The following is a 26871-nucleotide window of genomic DNA, read 5'->3' on the forward strand; positions in this document are numbered from 1 at the left end:
TAAACCATAAAAGGCTAAAACCATTCACTAAAGGTTGTTAGGGCTCTATGACGGGTTGTTTATATGTGTGAACGTTCATTCATGTGGCTAGGATTTTTAAAATGCTTTTAAAATCACAAAATGAATCTTATTTATGGAGAACATGATGAACAGTCATTCATCCTTGATCTTTATCCATACAATATAGGATTTATTTGGATTCTTAAACTGATTTAAATAAAACTTTATCTGTATCTGAATCATGATGAACAAATTTTCATCGTCCATGAATGATTGTTCATGGTTAAGGAAAAATTCATGTTAGGCTGATTCAATCTAATTGGAAAAGCCCAGTCCATTTGTGATTTCATCTAATTTCAAACATACCAAGATTATCACTAAATACTCCTATGCATTAAAGTTTGAACCAACTTATATGTGCGTGTGAACCATAAGCTCTCTATCAATCTAATAATATATGGATTTAGTTTGAATCCAGAGACAAATCAAGATGGGCCTTTAACAAAACATCATGGCCACCCGATTACATACAATTCGATCTCTTTGTCAATCGATATCTTTTAAGGCTAAGACACAGATACATGCCTATCTAAGTGACTCCTTGTTATAAGCTAATTCATATTAATAATTGAATAACTTAGATCAAACTTTGACCCAATTCCAATATGGCCATAAATTCGAGTGTTTATGATGTCTTTTAGTACTTTCATGTAAGATATCACCTCTTGGGCTTGGTAAATAACAAATCTTCTATTAATCCACCATAGCCTCTATTAGAATCTTGATATAATCAATCACTACCTTTATAATTACTTTTGTTATACTGGTACATTAGATAGCATCAAACCATACCGATTTGTACGAGACAATTAGATGACCTTAACTTTAAGAATCATATGTACCAGTAAGTTAGAGGATTTATTCTATAGACACTGGAGCAACAATCTATATGGAAGTCCTATTGTGATATCAGTTTGATGAACATATCTACAACGTGCATCTATGTATTGCTCTAAGTTGTTAGGTAATAGTTTTGAAATGTAAAAACTATTGGCACCTTTTAGTAGAGTTTTTCAATACTATGATAATTTTATCATTATTATTCATGTCTTTGGTCATAGTAATATTGAGACTATCAATGTTTCTATAATGAGTATCTAATGTGTGTATAAGCTTTCCACGATCAGTTGTTTGATCCTTTCATCATGATTCTACCATTCTAAGACATATTATCCATACAAACACATTATGTGAAACATTAACATGCATGAATAATAGAATTCCTTTATTAATAAATAAATAAATTACATATTAAAAATGTACAAAGCGATGGCTTTAGGGCATTTCCCTAACAATCTCTTATTTGCACTATATCTAATCACTTATATGTCTAATGTCATATGCAGCTACATGTCTATCATTCTTCTACTACAACAGAGGCTTGGTCAATGAGTTTACCAAAATATCATCTATATCAACCCTTACCAATTTGTACATCTTCATGTTGAATGATTTATTGAATTAGGTGATATTGTTTGAGTATGTGTTTGGACCTTTGGTGAGACCTTGGTTTATTTGCCTTGGTAATGGCTTTATTGTTGTCATAATAGAGCTTGATTTGTTCGACAATACTAGGAACTACTTCAAGTTTTGTGATGAACTTCTTGATCTAAACAACTTCCTTTGTTGTTTTGGAGAAGGTAATGTACACAGACTCTATTGTAGAATCAACAATTATACTTTGCTTAGAATTTTTCCAATTAACTATATTACCATTCAAACAAAACATAAATCCTAATTGGGATTTAAAGTCATCTTGATTAGTTTAAAAACTAGCATCACTATATCCTTGTACAATAAACTCTACACTTCTCTATAAACTAAGAATGTATCCTTAGTCTTTTTTAGGTACTTCAGGATATTCTAGATGAATGTCCAATGTTTTTCACCTAGATTAAATTGATATCTACTATAAACACCTAAGGTGTATAAGACATCAACCCTTATACATAGTAGGGCATACATGATAGATCCCATTACAAATGCATATATGATCCAACTTATCTTATCCCTTTCATATTCTATTTGAGGACACATCTCTTTTGAAAGATATATGTCATGGTACATGGGTAAGAATCTTTTCTTATGCTCTTTCATGTTGAATCTAGTCAACACCCTGTCTTTGTACATGTTTTGACTTAGGCCAAGTAGCTTATGTGATAGACTTAAGTGATAGACTTAAGCATTGCAACCAGTGAAAAGGTTTCATTATAGTCAATTTCATACTTTTATGTGAAACGTTTGGCAACTATCATGTTTCATAGGTGTACATATTACTTTTCATGTCGATTTATTTTTGAAAACCCATTTGCATTCTATAAGTTTTACCCCTTCACGTGCATTAATTAAAGTCTATACTTGGTTTTAGTAAATGAAGTCTATTTTAGATTTTATGACTTTAACCTATTTCTTAGAATCTAGACTTGAAACAACATTAATGTAGGTCATAGGTTTATTATCATGGATGACTAGTATGTTAACATGTTGAGTCATAAGAAAGCAAATCTCCCTGGATCATGGCATACTCGACTGGATTCACATAACTCTTGTATGTGTTAAGTCGATTTACTCATTTCCACTTGAGGAAGAATAACCTTTTCACTATGATCAACCATTTATGATGACATGTTGTTTTGTCTAACATATGTGATATCTTGTTGTTGGGTATTTAGAGCACCGATAACCAACAAGACAACAAAATAAAAAAACTTTAAAATTCAAACAATCCTAAAAACCCTAACCAGGATACTCGTTTTATGTATAAGATTTATGAACATGCAAAATACACATAGGGTGTTTTAGGATTATACATATATTGATGGCTCATTCAATCTTCACATGGCTTGAGACAGAATGTTATCCAACCTTTAAGAGGTAGCACCATCATATCCACATGAAGCACGAACAAAGGAATAGGTTATTAGGGCTCTTGATTAGAAGTTTTGTATTTAGGAAAAAAAGATAGAGAGAAAACTTGCGATTGCTAGGGTTTATGAAAATAAACTCACATAGTGTTTCACAAATGCATGTCTCTATATATAGTTTTAGGATGACAAGCACAACTAGCACCACATGAATGCATAGTGAGCATTCCTTAAAACCACGTGTCGATTAGCTTCATTAAGGTGGAATAGCTAACATACCTTTCTTTGCATGGTGTTGGTTGGCTCTATACATGTTAAACAGTTGGCATCTATCCCACCAAGGTGAACAATTGGCCATGCACTTGGTCAAGGCATGGTCAAATTGAGCTTTCAACCATATTGAACAAGCTTAATCTATTCGCGATCTTTCGTTCATCTTTAAACACTATGATTATCAACAAAAAATCCTTGCCTCTAAGTTCAATTCAACTTATTTGTGCATGTGACTTATAAGCTCTCTATTAAGTCAATAATATCTAGATTTGGGACAAACTGAAACATAGACCAAGATTGGCCTTTAGCAAGGTGTCATAGTCACCAGAAAGATAGAGTGTCAACAAACTTCTCTCAAGCTTTTACAATATCGTAGTTATGTGCAATTCAATCCTTTCATCAACCAATATCTCTCAAGGCTAAGACATAGTAGTGTGTTTATCTTAGTGACTCCTTAGTATGAATTGATACACATTAATGATTGACACAAATTAGGCTACAACTTAATCCTATTTTGGCCACAAATTCATGTAATCATGGATATCATTCAATGTTCTCATTTGAGATATATTTTCTTGTACTTAAGAGTTGCAAATTCTTTATTGATTAACCATTTTCCATGTGTCTCACGATATGACCAATCACTACCTTTATAGTTCCCCTAGCTATAGTGGCAGGTTGGACAACATCAAATTATATGAATCTTTACACGAAATGATCTAGTGACCTCAAAGCAAAGGATCACATGCATCCATGGTATTTAGAAGATTTATTCCATAGGCACTGGAGCAACCATCTATATAGATATCATTTTATCTAGTCTATCTAGTGAACATGTTTACAATGTGCACCCATATGTTGCACCAAACTGTCAACAAGCAGTTTCATCACAGGAGAATTATCACCACCTTTCGATATAATTGTTTAGCACTATAATAATTTCATCATCATTACATATGCCCTTATTCATTGTGATGTCAAGATTACAAACATTTCTGGAATGACCATTTAATATGTGCATAAGGTTTCCATGATCAGTCATCTGATCCCCTTCTCACGGTTCTATCATTCTAAGGACATTTTATTCATATGATCATATAATTAATTAATATATGAATGAATAATAATATATTTATTATTAATGATTAATATAAAATCATAATTACAAATGTCAAATGGAAATGGCTCTATGGTACCTACCCTAACACATATAGTATTAGAACTCCATCAAGTTTTACCCTCTAATAAGGTTTTTAAAGTGCTAATAATCCACATATTAGTGGAATTTAAAATTTTAAAAACAAAAACAATCTTAAAAACCCTAGTCAAGATACCTATATTAACCATAATAATCATGAAACATGCAAAACACTCATAGGGTGTTTTAAAATTAATACTTGTATTGATAACTCATTCAAACATTATGTGGCTTGAAATAGTATGTTATCTAACCTTCATGAGATGGTGCGTTGGTATCCACACGGAACATGAATGCAAACAAAGAAATCCATGCAAAGCGGCTAATAAGGCTCTTGATTGGAAAAACTATTTACGACAAAACGAGAAAGCACAGAAAACATCGACTAGGGTTTTATGTGTTATGTGTGTTTGCTTATCTAATTTACACAAAAAAGCATGTCATATGTATATGTATATGTATAGGTATCCGAGTACGGTTGGAATTCCAAGTGCACATAACTAACATGAAAAATGGCCCAGCTAACATCCATCAAGCTATCTGCACGGTCGACATCACTTGTGTGTGTTAGTAGGCATAACTAGGGCTTACACAACTAGCACACATATGTGTGTTAGCTGACATGGCCAAGAAAAAAACTTAAATGACCAACACTATATATATATGTATCTAAGTATGGTTGGAATTCCAAGTGCATATGACTATAGAGAAAAATATTAGATTTAAAAATTTAATTTACATAAAAATTATTAATTTTTTAAATTTAGAGAAAAAATAAATAATATTTTATTATATTATTAATTAAATAATAATTTGTTTTTAAAATTAATTATTTTAATTATTTATAAATTTAAATTTAAATTAATGCAAAATTAGTTTTGCGACAGACCTTAGGTGGGAATATGTCTTTTGGCCTATAAATTATTGTCCTGATGCAGACTGCATCTCTTTCAGAATCTAGATGTAATCATACATTATTCATTTGGGTACTTTAATTTTGTTTTGTTCATTGTCGTCTTACTCAACTTTGAATGTAAATTGGTGGACCTAGAGAGCTATTTCCCATTGGGAATTATTGTCCTGGAGAGTGCGTCTCTTTCATAATCTAGCTGTAATCATGAAATTATTTTTCAAGTCACTTTAATTTTGATTTGTTTGTTGTGTTCATTATGTTTATTATTGTTTTATGATATAATATAAATAAAAAAATATATTTTAAAATATACTAAAATATAATATAATATAATATATATGGATAAAATTAATAATATAAATAGATATATATTTTTAATTAAATTAGCTATATAATTAAAGATAAATACAAATTAGATCAAACTCAAATATCTCTTAGCTCAAATTTAATTCAAATATAATATGATTCGATTTGACTTGAGTTGATGTTTTGGATTCAATTTGATTCAACTCAAATTGATAGTTTGAATAAATGATTCAAATTTGATTCGATTTAATTCAAATTAACTGTTCAAATTGATTGTTCAAACTCGAATTGATGATTTGATTTAACCAAATTGATGGTTCATAGCTTTGTTTGGTTTAGATTTATGGTTTGCATTGATGATTTGAATTTGTGGTTCGGATTTATGATTTGAGTTTATAGTTTATTAACAAAAAAATATTATTTTATCTAAATAATAGATAACAAAATCGTCGATTTGAATAGAACTTGAGCTCAATCGAACCAAACACCTCCTAGCTCGAGGTCATCTTGGTTCGAAAAACGAATATAATCTTTCTATTTTAATTTAAAGTGAATTCAAATTAAACAAATTTGAATCAAATCGAGCTAGCTTTTGATAGTTGACTTAATTTGGATGTAGCTCAAAACCGATTCACCTAACCATATCTATTTTCTTTTACAAAGCAAAAATGATTTTCTTATTGTAATTGAATATTTAATATATAATTACATATTTTTTATTTTTTATTGCATTACTTGAATTTTTTTTTTTTCATGATGAAGTTTAGTTCTAATTCTTAGTGTATATTTTTTCTTAACTAAGTTGTCCAAAGAATAGGCACCAAAACCTTCGATTTAAGTAGAACTTGAGTCCAACCAAATTGAACACCTTTTAGTTCTAGTTCAGTTTAGTTCCAAAAATAAACATAATCTTTTGATTCAAATTCAAATTAAACAAATTCAAATCGAACTAAACATAGCTCAAAATTGGTTCACCCAATCATATCTATTTTCTTTTACAAAGCAAAAATGATTTTCTTATTGTAATTGGATAGTTAATATATAATTACATATTATTTATTTCTTACTTTATTATTATTTTTGTATGACAAAGCTTAATTATAATTTTTAGTCCATATTATTTGTTACCTAAGTTAGTGACAATTTGAAAGGTGGTTTTAGTTTTTCATTTATTTTTTAAAAACATTTGTAATATTAAATTGAATGGAAAAAAATATAACAAAAAAAATTTAAATTATTTATTATTTATTTAAAAAATATATCATATAATATGATACAATATATGAAATAAAAAATTAAATTTTTAATATACAATATAATATATAATTTGACTATTATAATTATCTTACTTTAAATGTAAAATTGTAGTGAAATGTATATTAAAAAAGTGGTCGTGAATGTTATTAACATTATTATTAAAGCTGTAAGGAGTTTATCTTAGCAAGAATGATACAAGAACACATAAAATTAAATTATGCACAATTAATTTTTTAATTAATAATTATATAATTCAATAATTTAATACAGAGAAAGAGAACATCTTAAGACGTTTGTTCACAACAATTATTGGTCATATCGGACGAGAACATCTTTAGACGTTTTTTTCATGATAATAGTTTATTGTTTTCAATGTTTTGTCTTTTTAACTAATTGGATTAAACTTAAGCGACAGGTGTGAGGCAAATGCTGACACGTCGGATACGGGCAAATATCGCTATTGCTCTGCAGTAATGGCAGTGACCCCACTTTACTCTCCTCCATCTCATCGCTACAGCATGGCCTCACTTAAATTTACAATAAAATTTCTCTAACTTTTTCTTGTAATTAATTTAATATACTTATTACTTTAATTAAAAAGAAAAAGAACCACACGAGAATGGGTGGTTGAACAGTGGCTCCAAAAGAAAAAAAGTAGGAAAAAATCTAGTCTAACAGAACCCAATTTTCATAAATTAATATTTAATTTTTTATAAATTATTTTATTTGTGTATAGAGAAAAAGAATATCTTAAAAAATTTACTTACAATAATTATTGATGATATAAAACAAGATAGACTATTATTTTAATGGATAATTAAAAAAATTGGGTGAACCCATTTTTTATTTTTAATTGTGGAATTAACTTATTCTTTTTTTTTTTTTGTTATTTTTCATAATGTTTATGATAATAGTTTGTTGCTTTCATTCAATGTTTTGTCTTTTTAATTAATTAGATTAAACTTTTGATATTTACCGAATCTTTATTCTTTTTGAAAAAGAAAAATTGAAGCAAAAATATATTCTAATATTAAATATTTGATCTATAATATTTTTCACTCCTATCCTTATTTCAGGCATGTTGGGAGTTTACTCTCTGTTACAAAGAAAGTTAAAGCCTTACATATATTAGTTAAAAAATGCGTTGTAGAAATTATTATTTCCTGCTATCACGAAGAAAAGTAAAATTTACTCCTAAATTAATTTTTTTTTCATAACTGTAATTATTATAGATTATAATGTCTGCTGAATAATGCATAAAGTTGTTGGCATGTTGCTTTCCTTGTGTCTTCTTGTTGACTAACCAAACATTTTAGTCTTTCATCTTTATCTCATTTAGAAGAATAATTTAATTAAAATCGCCAATCAATACTACATACAAATGTCCTGTATCTCTTTGACCCTCTCCTCTTTTGATCTCTGCGTTCTCTTTCCTTTCCTTTTTTTCCCTTCTAATCTGTCTGATACCAATTCTTTCCTTGTGCTTGAGAATGGAAGAAACTGCTTGGAATGCTGGTTTAGAAGTTGGAAAGTGCTTAAGTGCTCCGATTGGGCGTCAGTTTATGTACTTGTACAACTACAAAACCAACTTTCACAATCTTGAAAAAGGAGCCGGAAAGCTGAAGGATGCAAGAGATGAAGTGAAGGCTAAGGTTGTTGCTGCTGAAAATAATGTGGAAAAGATCAAACAGAATGTTAAGGACTGGCAGGGGGATGTGGATTCCACCATCGAAGAAACAGACAAGCTGATTCAAGACAAATCAAACAGCAGTTGTTTCAAGTTGATCACTTGCTACAAAAATGGCAGGAAAGCATGGAAAAAGCTGAACGCTATAACTGAACTTCTTCAAGAAAAAGAAACATTTGCTGAAGTCTCTCTTCCTACCTCTCATGAAGTCATTCGGCTCACTAACAAAGATTATGAGGAATTTGAATCAAGAAGGTCAATTTTCAATGATGTGCTGAAGGCATTAGACGATCCTGAGGTGGGAATTATTGGGGTTTATGGGATGGGTGGAATTGGTAAAACCACACTGGTCAAAGAAGTTGGTCATCAAGCCAAGAAACATCTGGTCATGGATGAGGTGGTTTTCGTAGAGGTATCTGATAAACCAGATACTAAAAAGATTCAAGATGAACTTGCGTATCAGTTAGGTTTGGAATTTAAGAAGGAGGCTGAACGAGCGAGCAAGTTGTATGCGAGACTGAAGAATGATAAGAAAGTGCTTGTAATTTTAGATAATATGTGGGAACAATTAGATTTGCAGGCTCTCGGTATTCCTTCTGGAGATGACCGTGGGGGATGTAAATTATTGCTGACAGCAAGACATCGTAATGTATTATGGAGAATGGATTGTAAGACGGATTTCCCGATAGGTGTCTTAAAGGAAGAAGAAGCTTGGAGCTTGTTTAAGAAGATGGCAGGTAATCAGAGAATTGTTTCATATTATAGTCTTTTCTTCTCCAGATCTGTGAAAAATATTTATATTCATTTAGATTAATTTCTATTTACTGTTATATATTACGTGAAATAATAAAAAGCAAATTTACTCTGAGAAATTAAAAAATAATTGTAATAATTGTGCTAATTCAAATTCAAATTTCAATTTCTCTTGTTATATATCAGTTGTAAAAATAAATTGTTTGAAATTGAATACAAATTTAGTTTACTAGTAAATTAATTAAACAGTGCTTTTTTAGTATTTCATTAACTAATATTATTTAGTTCTTAAGATGTTCAATATATAATTCGTATAATAAAAAAAAAAACTCCCTTTGCTTTTAAATTCGAAGCACATAACAGAAATGCTATTAATACTTGCGTTAAATGCATGATCTATAATAAAGAATTTATTATTTAAAAAATTTCGATGTTCAAATGGGATCAATTTTATTATATTTGAAGCATATAGAAGACATATCTCTGCCTCTTGATCTAAAATCCAGTGTCCCCCTTGCAGGTGATGTGGTTGATCAAACAAATAAGCTGAATTCTCTGCCGCATGATGTATGCAACGAATGTCGAGGTTTGCCAATTGTCATTACTACTATAGCAAGAGCATTAAGAAACACGAGACATCAATTTCAATGGAAAGATGCTCTGCGAGAACTAAGAAAACCTTCTCCAACAAAGTTTGCAGGCTTGCTAGAAAAAGAATATAGAAATATAGCATTGAGTTACAATTATCTAAGAAGTGATGAGCACAAGAAAACTTTGCTAATTTGTAGCCTAATGGTAAATGATACTACCATTTCAGACTTGTTCAAACTCATTATGGGTTTAGATATACTGGAAGAAGCTAACCTTACTATGGAAGAAGCACGAAATAAGTTGGAAAGTCTTGTCTGTGAACTCAAGGACTCTTGTTTGTTGCTTGATGGTTCAACCAGTGAAAAGTTTTCTATGCATGATGTTGTTCGTTTAATTGCCATTACAATTGCATATAGTGATCATCACGTATTTACAGAGCGAAATGTCATGGGGAGGGAATGGTCAAATGAAGAACTGAAAAAATGCACTCAAATCTCACTTGCTAATTGTAACATGAATAGTGAGATTTGGCCTCAAGGTTTGGATTGTCCAAAACTTGAATTTTTCAGTATGAGGATACAGGGTTCTTTTGAAATTCCTGAAAGTTTTTTCATAGGGATGCGAAATGTCAAGGTTCTAAGTTTCTTTAACCTGAAGGCATTGTCCTTGCCAGCACCTCTTGGTCTTCTTATAAATCTTCAAACACTGTGTTTGAATTATGGCAAATTTTCAGATATAACAATCATTGGAGAGTTGAGAAAACTAAAGATTCTTAGCTTGCGACATTGTAAGATTAAGCAGTTGGTTGGAGAAATAGGTAAATTAACTCAGTTAAGGGTATTAGATTTAAGTGATTGTGAGAAACTAGAAGTTATAGTACCGAATGTTATATCAAGCTTATTCCGATTGGAAGAATTGTATATGAATGGATGCTCTATTTCATGGAAGCTTGAAATACTTGAGGAGTTGAAGCATTTGTCTCAATTGACGACTTTAGAAATAGATATTTCTGATGATCAAATATTGCCAAAAGACTTCATCTCCAAAAAGTTAGAAAGGTACAAAATATCAATTGGAAATGGGGCTACTAATTTTGGTGGGTACTTCATAGATGGTGGTTATGGGGAGTACATGGACGTTGAAAGCTATTCATTAAATAAGCCTGCTGCTTTAAGAACACTGAAACTGAGTCTTAATTCTTTCATTTGGCAAGAGGAATTGCAGTTGTTATCGAATGTTGAATTCTTATGCTTAGACAAATTGCAGGGTATCAAAAATGATCTCTCCGAATTAGACAAGAAGGGTTTTTCTCAATTAAAATATCTTCGTGTCCATAATAACCCTAACATCTTGTGCATTGTTGACTTAACAAGGTGCATACCTCATGATGTCTTTCCACTCCTAGAGTCTCTAATTTTTTTCAACTTGATTAACTTGGAAAAGATATGTTATGGTCTACCCTCAACAAAGTCTTTCTACTACTTAAAATATATAGAACTGAAAAGTTGTGATAAGTTGAAAAATATCTTCTCATTCTCCAATGCTAGCAAAAGTCTTCCACAACTTCAAAAAATTAGGGTGGAAGATTGCAGGAATTTGACTGAAATTTTTGCTGTTGAAAGTAAAAATAGAGCAGACAAGAATGGAGTAATTGATAAGATTGAATTCTGTCAATTACGCTTCTTGACTTTGCTTAATCTTCCAAGGATTGCGAGCTTCTACTCAGATATCAATTCTGAGGATGAGGAAATTGATGTTGTCATGCCATTTTTCAACAAAAAGGTTTGATTTGTGATAACCTTATCCTAATTTATTATATTTCTAGATTTGAATTTCTTTAAATGGACTTCATTTTAGGTTTTATGCTATTATTTTAATTTTCGATTTATTTAAAAAAAAATTGTTTGAGATTAAAATTTTAGTATATGGACAGGTACATTAAATTTTGCATATGTTAGAGAGGGAGAAAGATACTTAAGAATATATCTTTAAGCCCAGTGACAAGAGAGAGTTTTATAACATTAATGGCATGTCATAGTATATAAATGAATAAAACACAATTTTTGTTATCTGAGAAAATATTGACATTACATTAAATTTTAAGCAGGTTGTTTTCCCTAGATTGGAAGAATTAAATCTAGAAGCAATTAATTCTGAGAAGATTTGGGGCAACAAACTTCCAGCAACCTCTTGTTGCTATCAGAATTTGAAAAAATTGATTGTGGATGGCTGTCAAAAGCTAAAATTTGTATTTCCATCATTTATAGTCAAAAACTTTGAGCAGCTTCAACACTTTGAGATAAGTTATTGTAAGGAATTAAAGGAGATTGTTGCCAGAGAAGAAACAAAGGGTATTACTACATTTAACTTTCCAAGGGTGGCCTTGTTGAAACTCAAAGAATTGCCAGAGCTTACAACTTTCTGCCATGGTAAACACAATTCAAATTGGCCCATGTTAAAGGAGTTGGAGGTGTGTAATTGTGACAGACTAGACATATTTTCTTCAGAATATAAGGTATGAGTCTTATTTTTTTTGTTATATATCAAATATAAAAAGTAGTGCTACGGATGGTGGCTTTTCTCTTTAATATACTCACCTTTTTAACATTTTAGTTAGAATTTGTTGATCAGTCTGATTTGCATTTTAGCCTATCAAGACCTATTATACATTATTTATTTCCATATTTCCATCCATCCACCCCAAAAAATAAGTTTTAATTATGATTTTACAGCATCACATTATATACAAAATTATAATTCTGCTTTTCTTTATTTTATACTGATGAACATTTGAGCGGTGAACCAATGTTATAGGGTTTCTTTTCTTCAAAAGAGAGACAATGAAAGCAAACCTGGGTAAATTAAAATCTATCGGATAAATTATTTTGAATTTCTTTCTGAAAATGAATAAAGAATGAAATAAATAAATTTGGTATTTCTAAGATTCAGGAATTTTTTAGTAATATTTTACAACAAAAAAATATGTGTGCAGGTTATTGTCCCCAATTTGGAGATCTTAAAATTGGCTCCAGTTAATGCTGAAATACTTTGGGATAGTCAACTTGCAGCAACTTCTTCTTGCTATCAAAACTTGACACGCTTAATTGTGGATGGTTGTGAAAAACTAAAATATGTATTTCCATCTTCTATGGTGAAAAGCTTTGAGCAGCTTGAACACATTGAGATATGCAATTGTAGTGCATTGAAGGAGATTATTGCAAAAGGAATAGAAGCAACCAATACATTTGTATTTCCACGAGTAACCCTTCTAAAACTGAAGGATTTGCCCAAACTTACAACTTTCTATCCTGGAGTACACACTTCTGAATGGCCAGTGTTAAAAAAGTTGGAGGTGCATAATTGTGACAAAGTAAAAGTATTTACTTTAGAATATATGAGCTTCCATGATAATAATGAGGGTCAACATAATATTTGGGAGAAACAATCCCTCTTCTTGGTGGAAAAGGTAAGCGCCTTTCGTTTTTACTTTCACTTTTCAAAAAATAATAAGTAGCATGAAAAAAATTTCTGTGTTAACCTTTTGCCAATGTTGTCTGCCTTTAGTACGAGTTACTTTACCTGTGCATTGATTCAAAATATTTTCATATTATATTTCTGCTTAAATATAATACAATATTTTTTTTGTCAAATTGTTTGAGAACTTCAACTTGAGCTTTATTTGGTCTAATTTGTTTGCAGATTAACCTCAATTTGGAGAAATTAACCCTAAGCAGAGTGGATGACATGATAACATTGCTGCATCAGTTTCCAGAAAACTTTTGTAGATGTACAGTTAAGATCAAACAAGATAAATCTGCCAATATTTCGGTTGGCATCCTTCAGAGATCGGTTAAGCTGGAAAAACTCGAACTCAGTGACTGTTCATATGAAGAGATATTTACATGTGGAGAGGATGAGAAAGATACAAATATCTTGATACACATAAAAGCTTTGAAGTTGAGTTATCTTTCTGATGCAAAGTACCTTTGGGGAAAAGGCTCCAAACTAAACTCTCTTCTTCAAAATCTTGAAGTTCTAGAAGTATATGGTTGTGAAAGAATGATAAATGTTCTGCCATCCTCAGCATCTTTTGAGAATCTAACAGTTTTGATTGTAGAGTGGTGTCATGGATTGATGAACTTACTCACACCTTCAATAGCAAAAAATTTGGTGCAGTTGAGAGAAATGAAAATTCAAGGTTGCGCAATGATAACAGAAATAGTATCAGATAAGACAAATGTAGCAGCAGAAGATGAAATTGTTTTTGGAAAATTGAAATTGTTGTCACTTGACTACTTAGAAAGTCTCACATGCTTTTGCCCTGGGGATTATGCATTGAAATTTCCACATTTGGAAGAATTGGTTGTGAATGCTTGTCCTAAGATGAAGACTTTCTCTATAGGAAACTTATACACACCAAGTTTACAGAAAGTTCAACAAGATCGGTGGGATAAAGACAAATGGGGTTGGGTGGGTAACCTAAATGCAACTATACAACGTCTGCACGAAGAAGAGGTATGCATTTAGATTAAAATTGTTTTTCTTTGATTTTCTTATTCACCTTCAAAGTTGAATTCTTGATGTACAAAATAATTGAGAAGTTTTTTATAGAAGTAATATTGCTACAAGATTTTAATTTTACATGCACTAAAAATGGTTTCTCTTTTATGGATTCTTAACTCTTCAGCACACAAATTAAAGTTGAATAGTATAACCGATATTAGGATGACATATTAGTTGCCTAAATTCTGAATGTTTTTTCTCCTAAATTCAGAATGTTTTTTCTCCTTACTTCTTGTTAAAAAAGTAGTGATAGAAATGTTGAAGAAAACATTAACTTTTATATAATTGTTTTGATCAATCATCAGGATAACTCCAAGTCAGACGAATTGACACTAAGTGGAAAAGACGTCACACTTGTATGGCAAGACCAGCTTCTAGAACATCAGTTTTTCAAAGTGAAAATTCTTAAGATCATTAAGGATGAATCATCTAACATTCCAATTGAAATCCTTCAGAGATTTAACAATCTCAAAAAACTGATACTACGATCGAGTTCATATAAAGAGATATTCTCATGTGAAAAAGACGAGAAACATGTAAGCATGCTCACACAAATAAAGAAGCTAGAGTTATGGGGGCTTTTCAATTTGGAGTACATGTGGAAAGAAAAATCCCATCAGGACTCAATTCTTCAAAATCTTGAAATGTTACAAGTAAATTTTTGCCACAATCTGATTAGGATAGTGCCATCTTCAACAACTTTTGAAAATCTAGTAACTCTAAATGTGCGGTGTTGTGATGGATTGATAGACTTAGTATCATCTTCAACAGCCAAAAGTCTAGTGCGACTTGAACAACTGAGATTGTCACGATGCAAAATGATGGAAGAAGTAGTATCAAGTGAGGGGGGTACAAAAGTTGAGGAAATTGTTTTTGACAAATTAAAGCTACTGTCACTTGTTAATCTAAAAAATCTCACAAGCTTCTGCTCCGGGAATTACATCTTCAAATTTCCAGCTTTGGAAGAATTGATAGTTTGGGAATGCCACAATATGAAGACTTTCTTTGAAGGAGTCTTAAGTGTACCAAGTTTACGAAAAGTAAAACAGGAATTGTATGACAAATTAGGATGCTGGGAGGGTGACCTTAACACTACTATTCAATTTCTACACAGAAAAAAGTGGTACATATTCATTTAACAGTTATTTATCTTTGTATTATCATTCCCCTTACTTCTAATCATTGTTTCTTGAGGATAAGGTCTTGCATTCTCATGATCTTATCATTAACTTTCCTTGTTGGAGACTCAGATAAAGAATAAATAAAAAGACTCCCACATCTAATAAACTTAAGTAAAATGAGTGGTATATAAGTGTTGTGGATTGGACTTTAACACAAGCCAATTGGTTTTGTGTAATATGAGTTTCAATCTTCATACTTATAAGCCCAATATATATTTCCGATATGGTATCAGAGCACGAGCCAAACGACAGGTTTAACACAACTTAAGTGTTTCTAGATACAAGTGACAACCCACCCAACCACAAACCGGCTGAGCCAAACAACAGGCCTAACAGTCTAGGTGTTTGCACTTAAGCGGGGGTGTTGGAGACTCAAATAAAGAATAAAGAAAAAGAGTCCCACATCTAATAAACTTAAGTAAAATGAGTGGTATATAAGTGTTGTGGATTAGACTTTAACACAAGTCAATTGGTTTTGTGTAATATGAGTTTCAATCTTCATACTTGTAAGCCCAATATATATTTCTGATACCTTATATTAACATTATCTTGGAAGTAGTCAATAACTCTGTAGACAAAAGATACAAAAAAATTATTGAATTTAATAGTAGCCTGAAGGCCATTCGAGGCAACCTTTTTATATATATATATATATATATAGTGTGGAAACATGTTTTTGTTTTTTTATCTTCACATTTTTTCCTCTTCACCAAACTATAGATCATCATTTTAAAATTTAAAATGACATTTCCCTGCACTTCGTTTGTTCACTTTCATTGTGTTGTGCTATATTTTTACAGAATATTCAGAGTTCTGAAAGGATACAGAGCTAACTCCAATGAAATCTCTTGAATAAGGCTCTTTCGTTTGTGGTTTGTGAGGCATTATTGCGGCTCAAGTTTCCGGTGTTGAGGTCAGACATAGGAGGCCTTTTGTTTCCATCTTCATTGTTCTGCTTCTGCTTTTTCATTTTGCCTATTGTGGTTCTTTGCATTTATAATGTAATATGAATTATGTGTCTACATGAATGAATGTCTAAATTATGAAATTTGTGTCCTGAATGGTATGATGATTCTATTTGGTGATATTGTCTTTGTCAAAAGTTATTAGCAACAGACTAGATGTTAACAGGACATAAGCAGTGGACTAGATGTTAACAACAGACTCACAAAAGTTGTTATAATGTGTTTTCATTGTTGCAAAAGTTGCTGAGCATGCGGTTGCTCCATTAGAAGACTAAATGAGCAATTTGAGAATCCCAAAAAAGTTTGTATTGATAACTATGATTTCATGATTTCATAATGTTCTTCATAGCTTATAAATAATTAATTCTTTTTCACGCGCAAGAGATATATATAAAAACATAGAATTTAAATTTGATAAGCTATTCATCAGTTTGAAAAAGTTTTCTGAATTTGAGAAATTGACGGTTGGTTTTTCTGGTTTTATTGCATGTACTGCTAAGCAGAGTACAGATATTAGAACAAAAGACATTTTGTGACCGAGGACAAATGATTCATTGAAGTGTAAACTTCAACTTGTTTCATAAAACCTTTCCCTATTGCAAGCTCAGATTTAGAAGGGTGTGGTACTGGGTACAAAAGAGCCTGAGATCACCTTGTTGAATCTTAGGTCCTCTTTAAGTCTTTTGATTGTTCTTCTTCAAAAATTGGTCACATATATCTGGTATTGAACTTATTTCTTGCTTTTGTTTTATTTATGAAGCAATTCTGGAATCATCCTTTCTGTCGCAAAGCTCTCTCCTGGCCATGCAGCTTATCGTCACTTGGCAAGCTATCAAAATGGGAAGTTTGTGCTTGCATACTGCAATTTTCCTTGCGTTGATTTATTGGAACTTGCAAAGGCATTTCTGTCCAAGGTCAAATATCAGAGCCGAGCTCTAAATCAATTTCAATTGATATTTTTGTTTATCTTGTCCAGCTTCTGGTTCCAGGTGTTCTGCTCCATAATAGAATGTGAATCCTCTGCTTCCTTGGTTCCCTGTATTGTCCTGTCTTTCCAGAACCAACCTCTGCAACTGCTTACCTGCTGTGCTTGTCATGGGATTACGGCTGCTGTAGGTTTCTTCTGCAGGATCCAATCCCAGATTTTCTCTACTGCTCTCCTGCTTTCTCTGGTTCACTGTAGCAGCTTAACTTTTCTGCTTCCCGGTTTTCACTGCAATAGAATCCTTCTAATGCAGTCTGTTCCAGATTTTATTCTTCTCCAGTGCTCCAGTCTGTATGACTGAATTTATTCTTCTACTGCCTTCCTTCTACTGCTTGCGGAGTTCTACTATGGAGATTTATTTTTGCTGTGTTCCTCTTGAGCTGTTTTTTTCTGGAGCTGAAGTCTGCACAAGAAAGCTGTCTGTGCAGTTCTTGGAAGAAGCAAGCACTACCAGTCTGCCTGCTTCTTCGCCTTTCCTGATTGTGCAGCAGTGCAGCCATTTGGGTGAAATCCTGCCAATGTCCAAGCTGCCCGGGAATAGCAGCATTGATCACCTCATCCTTGCAGTTCTAGTTTTTTTCCCAGGTGCTACAATTAGACAGAAGCAGGCCTTGCTCTGCATATTTTCAGTCAGCAGCAGTTCCTGCCCAGGCCATTCTAGAACTTTTCCAGGTGCAGAAGTCAGGCAGAAGCTGATCAAATTATGTAAATTTCGTGCTGGGCTTCTTTCTCCTGTTTCAGCTGCTGCTTCGACCATCTGTGAGAGTGCAATTTTTTTTCTGGATGTTTGTTGCTCCTCCCCGGTCCTGCAGCATTTGCATTATGCAGGTGTAGGTCTGAGTGATCAGAATCCTGGAGGATCTACTTTGTTGCTGGCTTGGAAGAAGGCACCCAGCTGGTTTAGCCTCAAAATTAAAGTTTCGTTTTTTATAATATAGGGTGTTGGCTTCCCTACAGAGTTGTCAGGATGTTTAGCTCCCTTAGAACTAATACAAATGCAATTTTTTGTGTGTTGTTTGGGTGAGAAATTTTGTATAGCATAGACAAACCTGCACATGTACTTGTAAAGGTAGGTGATATAAAGGTTTTGTTCGATTCTCTTTTTTATCTTTATGGTTGTAAGAACTTTGATAGGTTTTTAAAAGGAGATAATGTCAATCTGTCTTAACTCTTCTTATGGAGGTCTTGGCTACCCTTAATTTGTGTTTTGGGATGTCCTCATCAGAAAGGATGAATGTAGAGTGTTCCCAAGTATTCCTGTTGGAAGGCTTATTACTTTTTTGTTAATATATGCTTACCATAAAAAAAGTTGGGTACTAATTATCTTTCTGTATTGTTGATGTAACTGAAAGACCACTTGTTTCCATCCTTCCTAGTTAAAGTCAAAAAGGAGAAACAAATATAATTGATAATAAAAAAATCTTATGTATTGAATTTAATTTATTTTAAGATGTAACAAATTATTTTAAAGATAAATATATGAATTATAAATACAATCAATAGTATTGTAGCCCGATGATGAACATTCTATATTCGTGTCTCTCTTTTTCAGTGGATCAAAACATATGTGTTTTGTATTATATCATAATATATATATTGTTTTTTTCCTGTTACTCTAGAAATTTGCATTGGGGAAAGAATCCAAAGGAAAGAAGATATAAGTATATATTATTTTGGGAATGGACAGTGAGTATAATTCTTGTTGGTGGATTTCTTGAATTTCTTTTCTATTCATGTGTATATATCTACAGGAGCCATTTGATGGTGCATTCAAAAATATTTTGGTAATTTTTGTATTTGTGTTTTATATAGTTTTACAAATTTAGTTAACCTGTTGCATATTTTAGTCTTTTCCAAAAAGTAATGGGGAATGATTTCTAGCCCTTAATATTTTTCTCTATAACCCTGCTTTAAGTTTTTTAGTGAGGATGAAACTGTTTTGTTGAATATAAGGAGTATTCTTCTTCATCCATACTTTTAATTTAAAGCTTTATATTTATAGTTACTGAAAAATTAAAAATTCTAATTTATTTAATAAAACTTTTTGTCTTAATTAAAGATTAAAAGATTTTCATCTAAGATTTGTTGAAACGATAAATTTATTACTATTAAGTTATAAAAGGCCATATTTTATCAATATCTAATTCAATTAATAAATTTTGTTAAGTTAAAAGACAAAAATGTCATTTTATATAAATTTTTTTATTGAATTTTCCTTTTTTCAAAATTAGGGATGTTTAGATATGAACTATAATTTTTTAAAAAATATTAGGGTTATTAATAAAATTTTAGAATATTTTGAAATTTTGAAAAAAATTTAGGGTGTTTTTAAATTTTAAAAATTTTTTATATATTTTTTGTGATTTAAAAAATAACAGTTTCACCCTAAAAAAATTGAATAAAATACGACCTTTTAAAATTAGTTAAAGTTTAGAAATTTTTGATAAATTTTTTAATTGATAAAGATAAATTGTTATTTTGATATTTATATTATATGTTAATAAAAGTTTCATAATTTCATTGAAAAGGTAAAATTATCATTTTCATGAAAGCCAAATAGAATTTATTAATAAGAGCAAAAGAAGGGTAAAAATTTGGTTTTTTAAAAAGGAAATTAAAGTAATTGCCTAAAACAAAAGGGGTTTAAACAAAATTACCTAAAAACCTAAGGATTAAGCGAAAATGCAATCTTTTTGTGCAATGACCAAAATGCCCTTATATATAAAGCAAGAATTTTACATATTCTTTCCCAAATTTCCCTCGGTATACTGTTGAAATTCAAAGAAAGTCACAGGTCTCCCACGGGTCTTCAATTGGTGTAGCAAACTTTCATGTTTTTCGTTGATCCAAAATGGCAAAGAAGGTTAGTACATCATTCCTAATTTTTTTTGAATCAATTTATTGTTAGAATTATTTCAATTTGATGAAGATTTCCCATTGCATTCCAAGTAAATGTATATTTCTTGAGTATCTATATTAATTGGCAGGAACACAAATTAATTTAATTTAACCGTTAATGTTTTTATTGCAATATTGGATATATGAGACGATAGACACTCTATTAAATTGGGTGGATTTGGTTGATGTCCATGTGTCTCCACAGATTTTCAGGTGGCATATACGAGATGTATGTGGTTAGAGTCATATGGGCACTATTTTCACCAGTGATAAAGTATGTATTATTAATTAATTAGTTAATTGATACCTTGATTATTGTAAATATGTTGAATTATATATATAAATGAATAAGATGATGTCACTTTCCTGCTCCACCTAAGACCGATTAAGGAGGCTAGACCATGATATGCAGATATTATTTTGTACACGGGTATGTCAGATCTGCATTCCTCCTTATCCTCTTCGACACCCCCTAATAGAAGATGGAGTATCTCCGACGATACCATATGTTGATATGCTGATCGGTAGTTTGAGACACCTCAGAAGCCTATTCAACCCCCTATTATGGAGTATCCTACATGTCCCCCTATTATTGAGATCATAACCATCGAGACCGTTCACCTTCTGAGGTTCGGGACTATGTTCCTAATCTCGCCACATAGGAGTGTCCTATTACTACATCACCCATTTTATCCCTAGTAGATGTTGCTTTGGCCATTGGGGCATTATGATATTATGTGAGATTTCCTATTTATAAGATAAGGTGTCTTCTCAAATGACTCTATTAGAGGATTGTTTGACTCATTTAGAGGAAATCGTCACACGTACACGCCCAGCTCCAGTCGATCAGGTTACAAAGCCACATCTCATTTATTCCTTATAAAAATTGTATATACCTATTTCTCTAACATTTATATTAACCTCATGTAGGGTACGCACAACACTGTTGAGATGACCTTACCCTTTGACCCTTCAATTCCATCTCATCACTTACATGAGGTCTGTATTTAATTTATCAGAGATATTTAATATGAAATGTTGTTATTATAATTTATATGAAATGTCACTGATGAAGTTGTTATTAGTATTCATACAGGGTATTGGCTATGAGGAGGTCTCGATTAGTCCTATAGTTACATCACCTCCCTCATCCGCGTTTTGACATTTATGTTTATTACTACATTTTTTTGTATTGTTATTAATTAATTTGTTTTACATATTCGTATAGGGTCCTGGTTATAAAGGTGTTCTGGTTGGCCCTTCGATTACATCGGCTCTCCTACCTAAGGTTTGGAAATTATTGTTGTTATTATATTTTATATGAAATATCATTTATCAATTTGTTATTAATATTCGTATATGATACTAGTCATGAGGCATTAGCGATCAAAAGTTCTCCTCATACATTTTCCCTGACCGTAGAGGTAGCGTATTTTTTTTATGAAATGTCATTGATCAATTTGTTATTAATTTATTATGTATACCAAAAATGTTTTTTCTTCTTTTCAGGATGAGTGGTTGTGGTTACTTGTTGATATCTCCAGCTTCAGTAAAAAGGTAATTGAAATTAGTTCACAAGGAGACGAGCTACTAGAGGATGTTTCATATAGAAACCAAGATGAGGTATATCCATTATAATTTTTCTATATTCATATATATATATTGATCACTAATAATATAAAATTAATTTTGCAGTCCATCAAGGGGTAACAAATAGTTGACTTGATAATAATAGAGGATTCCCTTGTCAAACCTCCTTTAGCATACATCAATAAGGTAACATTAATTGATTGAATTGTATATGTTACTTAAGATTAAATATTGAATTAACAATTCTATGTTATTTTTCAGATGGTGTAAATTGCACATGGTCAAGCCATCTAAAAGGGTTTGCTCATTCGCACCCTATATATAAATTTAATCAAACTGAGGGTGAAATGACAAATTTGGACCATTCCATCCTCTGCTGCAGAGTGTGAGGAATCTTTCCTTACGTGTTACATCAGAGCTATAGCATCTGATGACTATGAGGTTTACTTCATTAGAGCTAAGCCCAGAGACAGTTCTTGGAAGATTATTGTCAAGGTGTGGGAGTGGTTGACCGACGATGTAAGTTGTTATATCTAATGAATTTGGTTAAATGTTTTATATATTCATCAAAAACTAATACAATTCAAGTTTTTTATATCTTTTTCAGCATGTAGGTTCTTTTTTGGTGATATTACGTTGACACCAACACTAGCACACATCTTATTCGTGAGGCATATCAAGATGGCATTCTATAGTTAGACTACCACACAGACAAAGGAGTACGAGTTTCCCGAGCTATTCATTAAGATGGTTAAGACAAATTATACCCCCGGTTTGTTTTACAAATGATGGGGAAAGGTTGATAGGGTATAGTATAATAGCTTTTTCATTATAATTTACTTTGAATTAACTTATATACAACACGTGTATCAATTATAATTTCTTAATGTTTATAGGTTTTTATCCCTATAAAATTTGACTGTGCACATTGGGTAGTCAGAGTTATAGATTTTTGTGATTGGTCGATTACAGTATACAACTCTGAGGTATCGTACTCAAGGAGTTATAAGGGACTTACACTATAGATGTGACCATACACGACATTCATACTGGCATTCTTAGAGACGACGAGTTTTTAGACGACTTTTGAGCGTACACCATGAGTTGATCACTTGATACTACGTCGAGCGGAGGGTATCCCCCAGTAGGGTGAGGGTTCTGATGATTGCGGTATTTTCATGTTATGCTTCATAAAGTATATGGCGTTGTCACAGAGCCCAAATTTTCCCCGAGAGTTGTCGACCTCCATGCGTTGGCGTTTAGTCTTGTAGTTGTATTTTTACTGTATCAAGTAGATCACAGATGTATATTTGTATTTACCATTGTTTATTTTACCGATTTCGGAGTTGTTATATATATATATTTATTGTATATGGTTATGTATTTAATATACATTGTTTTTCATTATATATAGTTATGCATTTGATTCCATTTTTTAAATAATTTTATATGAAAAAATTAGAGAGAATTGTGATGTTATTTACTTTAAATTATGGTATTAATTAAAAATTTGTCAACATTAAGATTTTGATGAAAAAAATGTTAATGGTAAAATACTAAAAATTTCTCAATATTAATATCATTATTACATATAAAAACTATTTATATAGCATTATTCTATTTGAATTTTCAAGTGAATTGATAAATTATATAAAATAAACAATAAAGATATAATTTTGGAAAGATACGTTTAGTTATTTGTATGGACTTGATCATATTATTAGTTTAAAAATACTATTGAATCAATAAATTACATGATTTTTACAAGTTAATGTATTATGCTACAAGTCATTTTTCGTATTTATTTGATGTTCAATAACATAATTTCACTATTCACTTGAAATTGTACTACTTTATAATTTCTATAAATTAGGCCCCAAATACAATTCCAATGCATCCAAGCTTCATACACAAATATTTATAACACCCTAAACTATCATATTATCAAGAGTTGTACAAATATTGATCAAGGTAAAACAATCAAAAGTGGAAGAAAACGTTAAGGCAATTGTGTAATTTTGATGCAACTCTCTATCCTGACAAATAAAACAATACACACACACACACTCAAATGGCACCAAATTAAAACACAAGCATAACCAAGGTGTAATACCCTCAAGTATGTTCTAGGGGCATTTATGTCTTTTGATCCTGTTTTGAGATATTTTCCATTTTAAATATATATATTTATATATTCACATGTATGTGTGTGTTTATATATATATATATATATATATATATATATATATATATATAAAAAAAAGGAAAAAGAAAAAGAGATAAAGATGTATATAAAAGGAAAAAAAGACAAAACAAAGAAACTTCAAGGTTTTTCCATCATCTTCCCGTCCATTCTAGCAGCCACCATTTCTCATGCTATTTTCCTTTGTTTTGTGAAGATAAAGGAAGGAATTGAAGGAGTTTTGGAAGACAAAATAAGAAAGGGAAACAAATAAGCACTTTGGAAGCCTTGGTAACCAAAAGATCTCCTTCATTTTCCTTTACCTATGATTATATATATATTTAATACATGTTATATGAATATGTTAGTGTGTTTTGGTGTTGATTTAAGGTGATTTTGGTGATAAAGGAAGCAAGACAAGGAAGAGGAAGTTAACTTGCAAAGATTAGCTTGAAACAAGGTAAGAGGTATCATCCTTGATATGTTGTATATTTTAGGCTTTAGTTCCTTTGATCTATGTTATAAATGATGATTTTGAAGTTGAGAAATGTTGTTTTGCCATTTGGGGTATCTATGTGTGTGATTTTGTTGATGACAGAGAGTTGGATAATATTTACAATTTTGCCACTGATTTCGTCCTACGTTTTGACTGTCTTATCTAATGAATTATGAGTGCTATTATATCTTTTTAGAAAGCTCTTTGAATTCTCTTTTCAAGGATATAACTTGTATGAATTAGAGACTGTTTGGACTGTTAAATGACATGAACAAATCACCTGTCTTACCAAATAAATAGTGAAGATAGTTTTTTGCCACTAACTTCATCCTACGTTTTGACTTACTTATCTGATAAATCATAAGTGTTTTATAGCTTGTTAGAAAGCTCTTTGAATTCTCTTTCCAATGATATATAGCTTGTATGAATTAGATATTATTTGGACTGTTAAATATTGTATGAACAACAAGGACTGCTTTACCAAATAAACAGAGAGGATAGTTTTTTGCCACTGATTTCATCTCACGTTTTGATTGCCTTATCTAATGAATTATGAGTGCTATTATAGCTTGTTGGAAAGCTCTTTGAATCCTCTTTTCAATGTTATATATCTTGTATGAATTAGAAATCGTTTGGACTATTAAATTGTATGAAAAAGAAGGCTACCATGCCACATAACTATTCTGTGAACAGTATTTCAAAGTTTTTGGAAAGAAAGAAAGAAAGAAACGGAGGAGAAAAAGGAAAGAAAGAAAGAAAGAAAAGAAAGGAAATGAAAGGAAAGAAAGGAGAGAAAAAAAGAAAAGAAGAAGAAAAGGAAGAAAAACAAGAAAAGGAATTTGGGGCTCAAGATTCAGGGGTTGTCCCAAGAGTATAGTCTGGTGAGTTATGAATAGATTTAGATGGAAGCAAGATTAGTAAGATATAAGACACGTATGCATGCTATGAACTATAAGGGGGCACTTTACACTACACTGCCTGCAGTAGGGCACGTCCGTAGTAGGACATAGACCCTTAGTAGGGTTCGCTCACAGTGGAGCTTAATTCAGATTCAAAAATAATGTAGTGAGAGAAAGGAAGAGAGCTCAAGCTTAGAAAAGTATAAAATCCTTATAGTTAGCTTCCAGAAAGTATCAAATAGACACCAGATGGGATAAAGTATGACCTAAATAGTAAAGAATGAACTAAATTATCCCCTAAATTTTTATGGAGGTTATGAGTGAGGTTGAGTCCCGAGAGTGAGTTAGAACAAAAAGGGAGACAGTTTACTTAATTCTTTCCTCTTACTGAGTGTTCTTATCTCTCACTTCCTTTTCTTTCATGATTACAGGTACAAGTGATCGAGGTAGGGTCAAGTCAACGAAGATAGATTCGGTTGGAGCAGGTTATCTCTGGTTTATATTACATGCATACAATCGCATGTTCTTGTTGATCTTTTTGAGATGATTGTATAGTTGTATAGGATTACTTCATATTTTCAGATGCTTTCGGATGAGTTTTTATATAAGTATATACATCTTTTGTTCGCTTCCAAATTTTCAGTTTTTTTTTAATAAGTTTTAAATACTTTCAGTAGTGAGTTGAATTCAAAATAGTTTTTAAAGTATTTAAAGAAAAAAATAGATGCTTCGAATATTAATTTATAACATTTCTTCTTCAGTGGGTAGTACTTCTAGGGAGGGATATTACACAAGGTATAAAGGATAAATCCACCAACCTTGGAATTCCACCACCACTTTCTAAGCACAAGTAAATCACACATTAATCAAACCACAAAATGTTCATTCTAATAACGACATAAATAATGATCATTATAACAACTATGTAATTAAAACATTATTCACACTAAATGTATTATATCACATATGAACACAATTACTCAACTGAAACATTAAATAAAATACATCGATTACATATCATTTGAACAAATATATAAATCATATAATTAATAAAACAAAATAGAAGGTTGTCAAGAACTCGTTCCTTTATCTCTTCTGGATGAATACTATTGGATGGAGTTTGGAACTGGTGCTGAGCTTTTACATTGGGTTCGAACATGCCTTGGCTATTTACACTAACTATATACCTTTGGTGTAACAATCTCTCCTT

General features: G+C 31.4%; 1 protein-coding gene across 7 annotated transcripts; it reads left to right on the forward strand.

The window, feature by feature from the left end:
• The first annotated feature begins 8224 nt into the window (after nt 1-8224).
• On the forward strand, nt 8225-18694 carry LOC123221096 (probable disease resistance protein At4g27220). Of its 7 annotated transcripts, none has more exons than XM_044643790.1 (9): nt 8225-9295; nt 9832-11684; nt 12010-12417; nt 12895-13368; nt 13602-14417; nt 14771-14826; nt 16447-16559; nt 17115-17278; nt 17372-18694. In XM_044643790.1, coding segments are annotated over exons 1-7 (4542 nt in total). In that variant the 5' UTR covers nt 8225-8361; the 3' UTR covers nt 16448-16559; nt 17115-17278; nt 17372-18694. The 7 variants fall into 7 exon arrangements, with proteins under 7 accessions (XP_044499725.1, XP_044499726.1, XP_044499727.1 ...); XM_044643788.1 differs by lacking the exon at nt 17115-17278 and having other exon boundaries at nt 8227-9295; nt 14771-15588; nt 17372-17525; nt 17601-18694; XM_044643791.1 differs by having other exon boundaries at nt 17115-18694.
• The last annotated feature ends 8177 nt before the right edge of the window (nt 18695-26871 follow it).

This window comes from Mangifera indica, chromosome 7 (assembly GCF_011075055.1).
Source record: "Mangifera indica cultivar Alphonso chromosome 7, CATAS_Mindica_2.1, whole genome shotgun sequence".
Taxonomy (NCBI): Eukaryota; Viridiplantae; Streptophyta; class Magnoliopsida; order Sapindales; family Anacardiaceae; genus Mangifera; species Mangifera indica.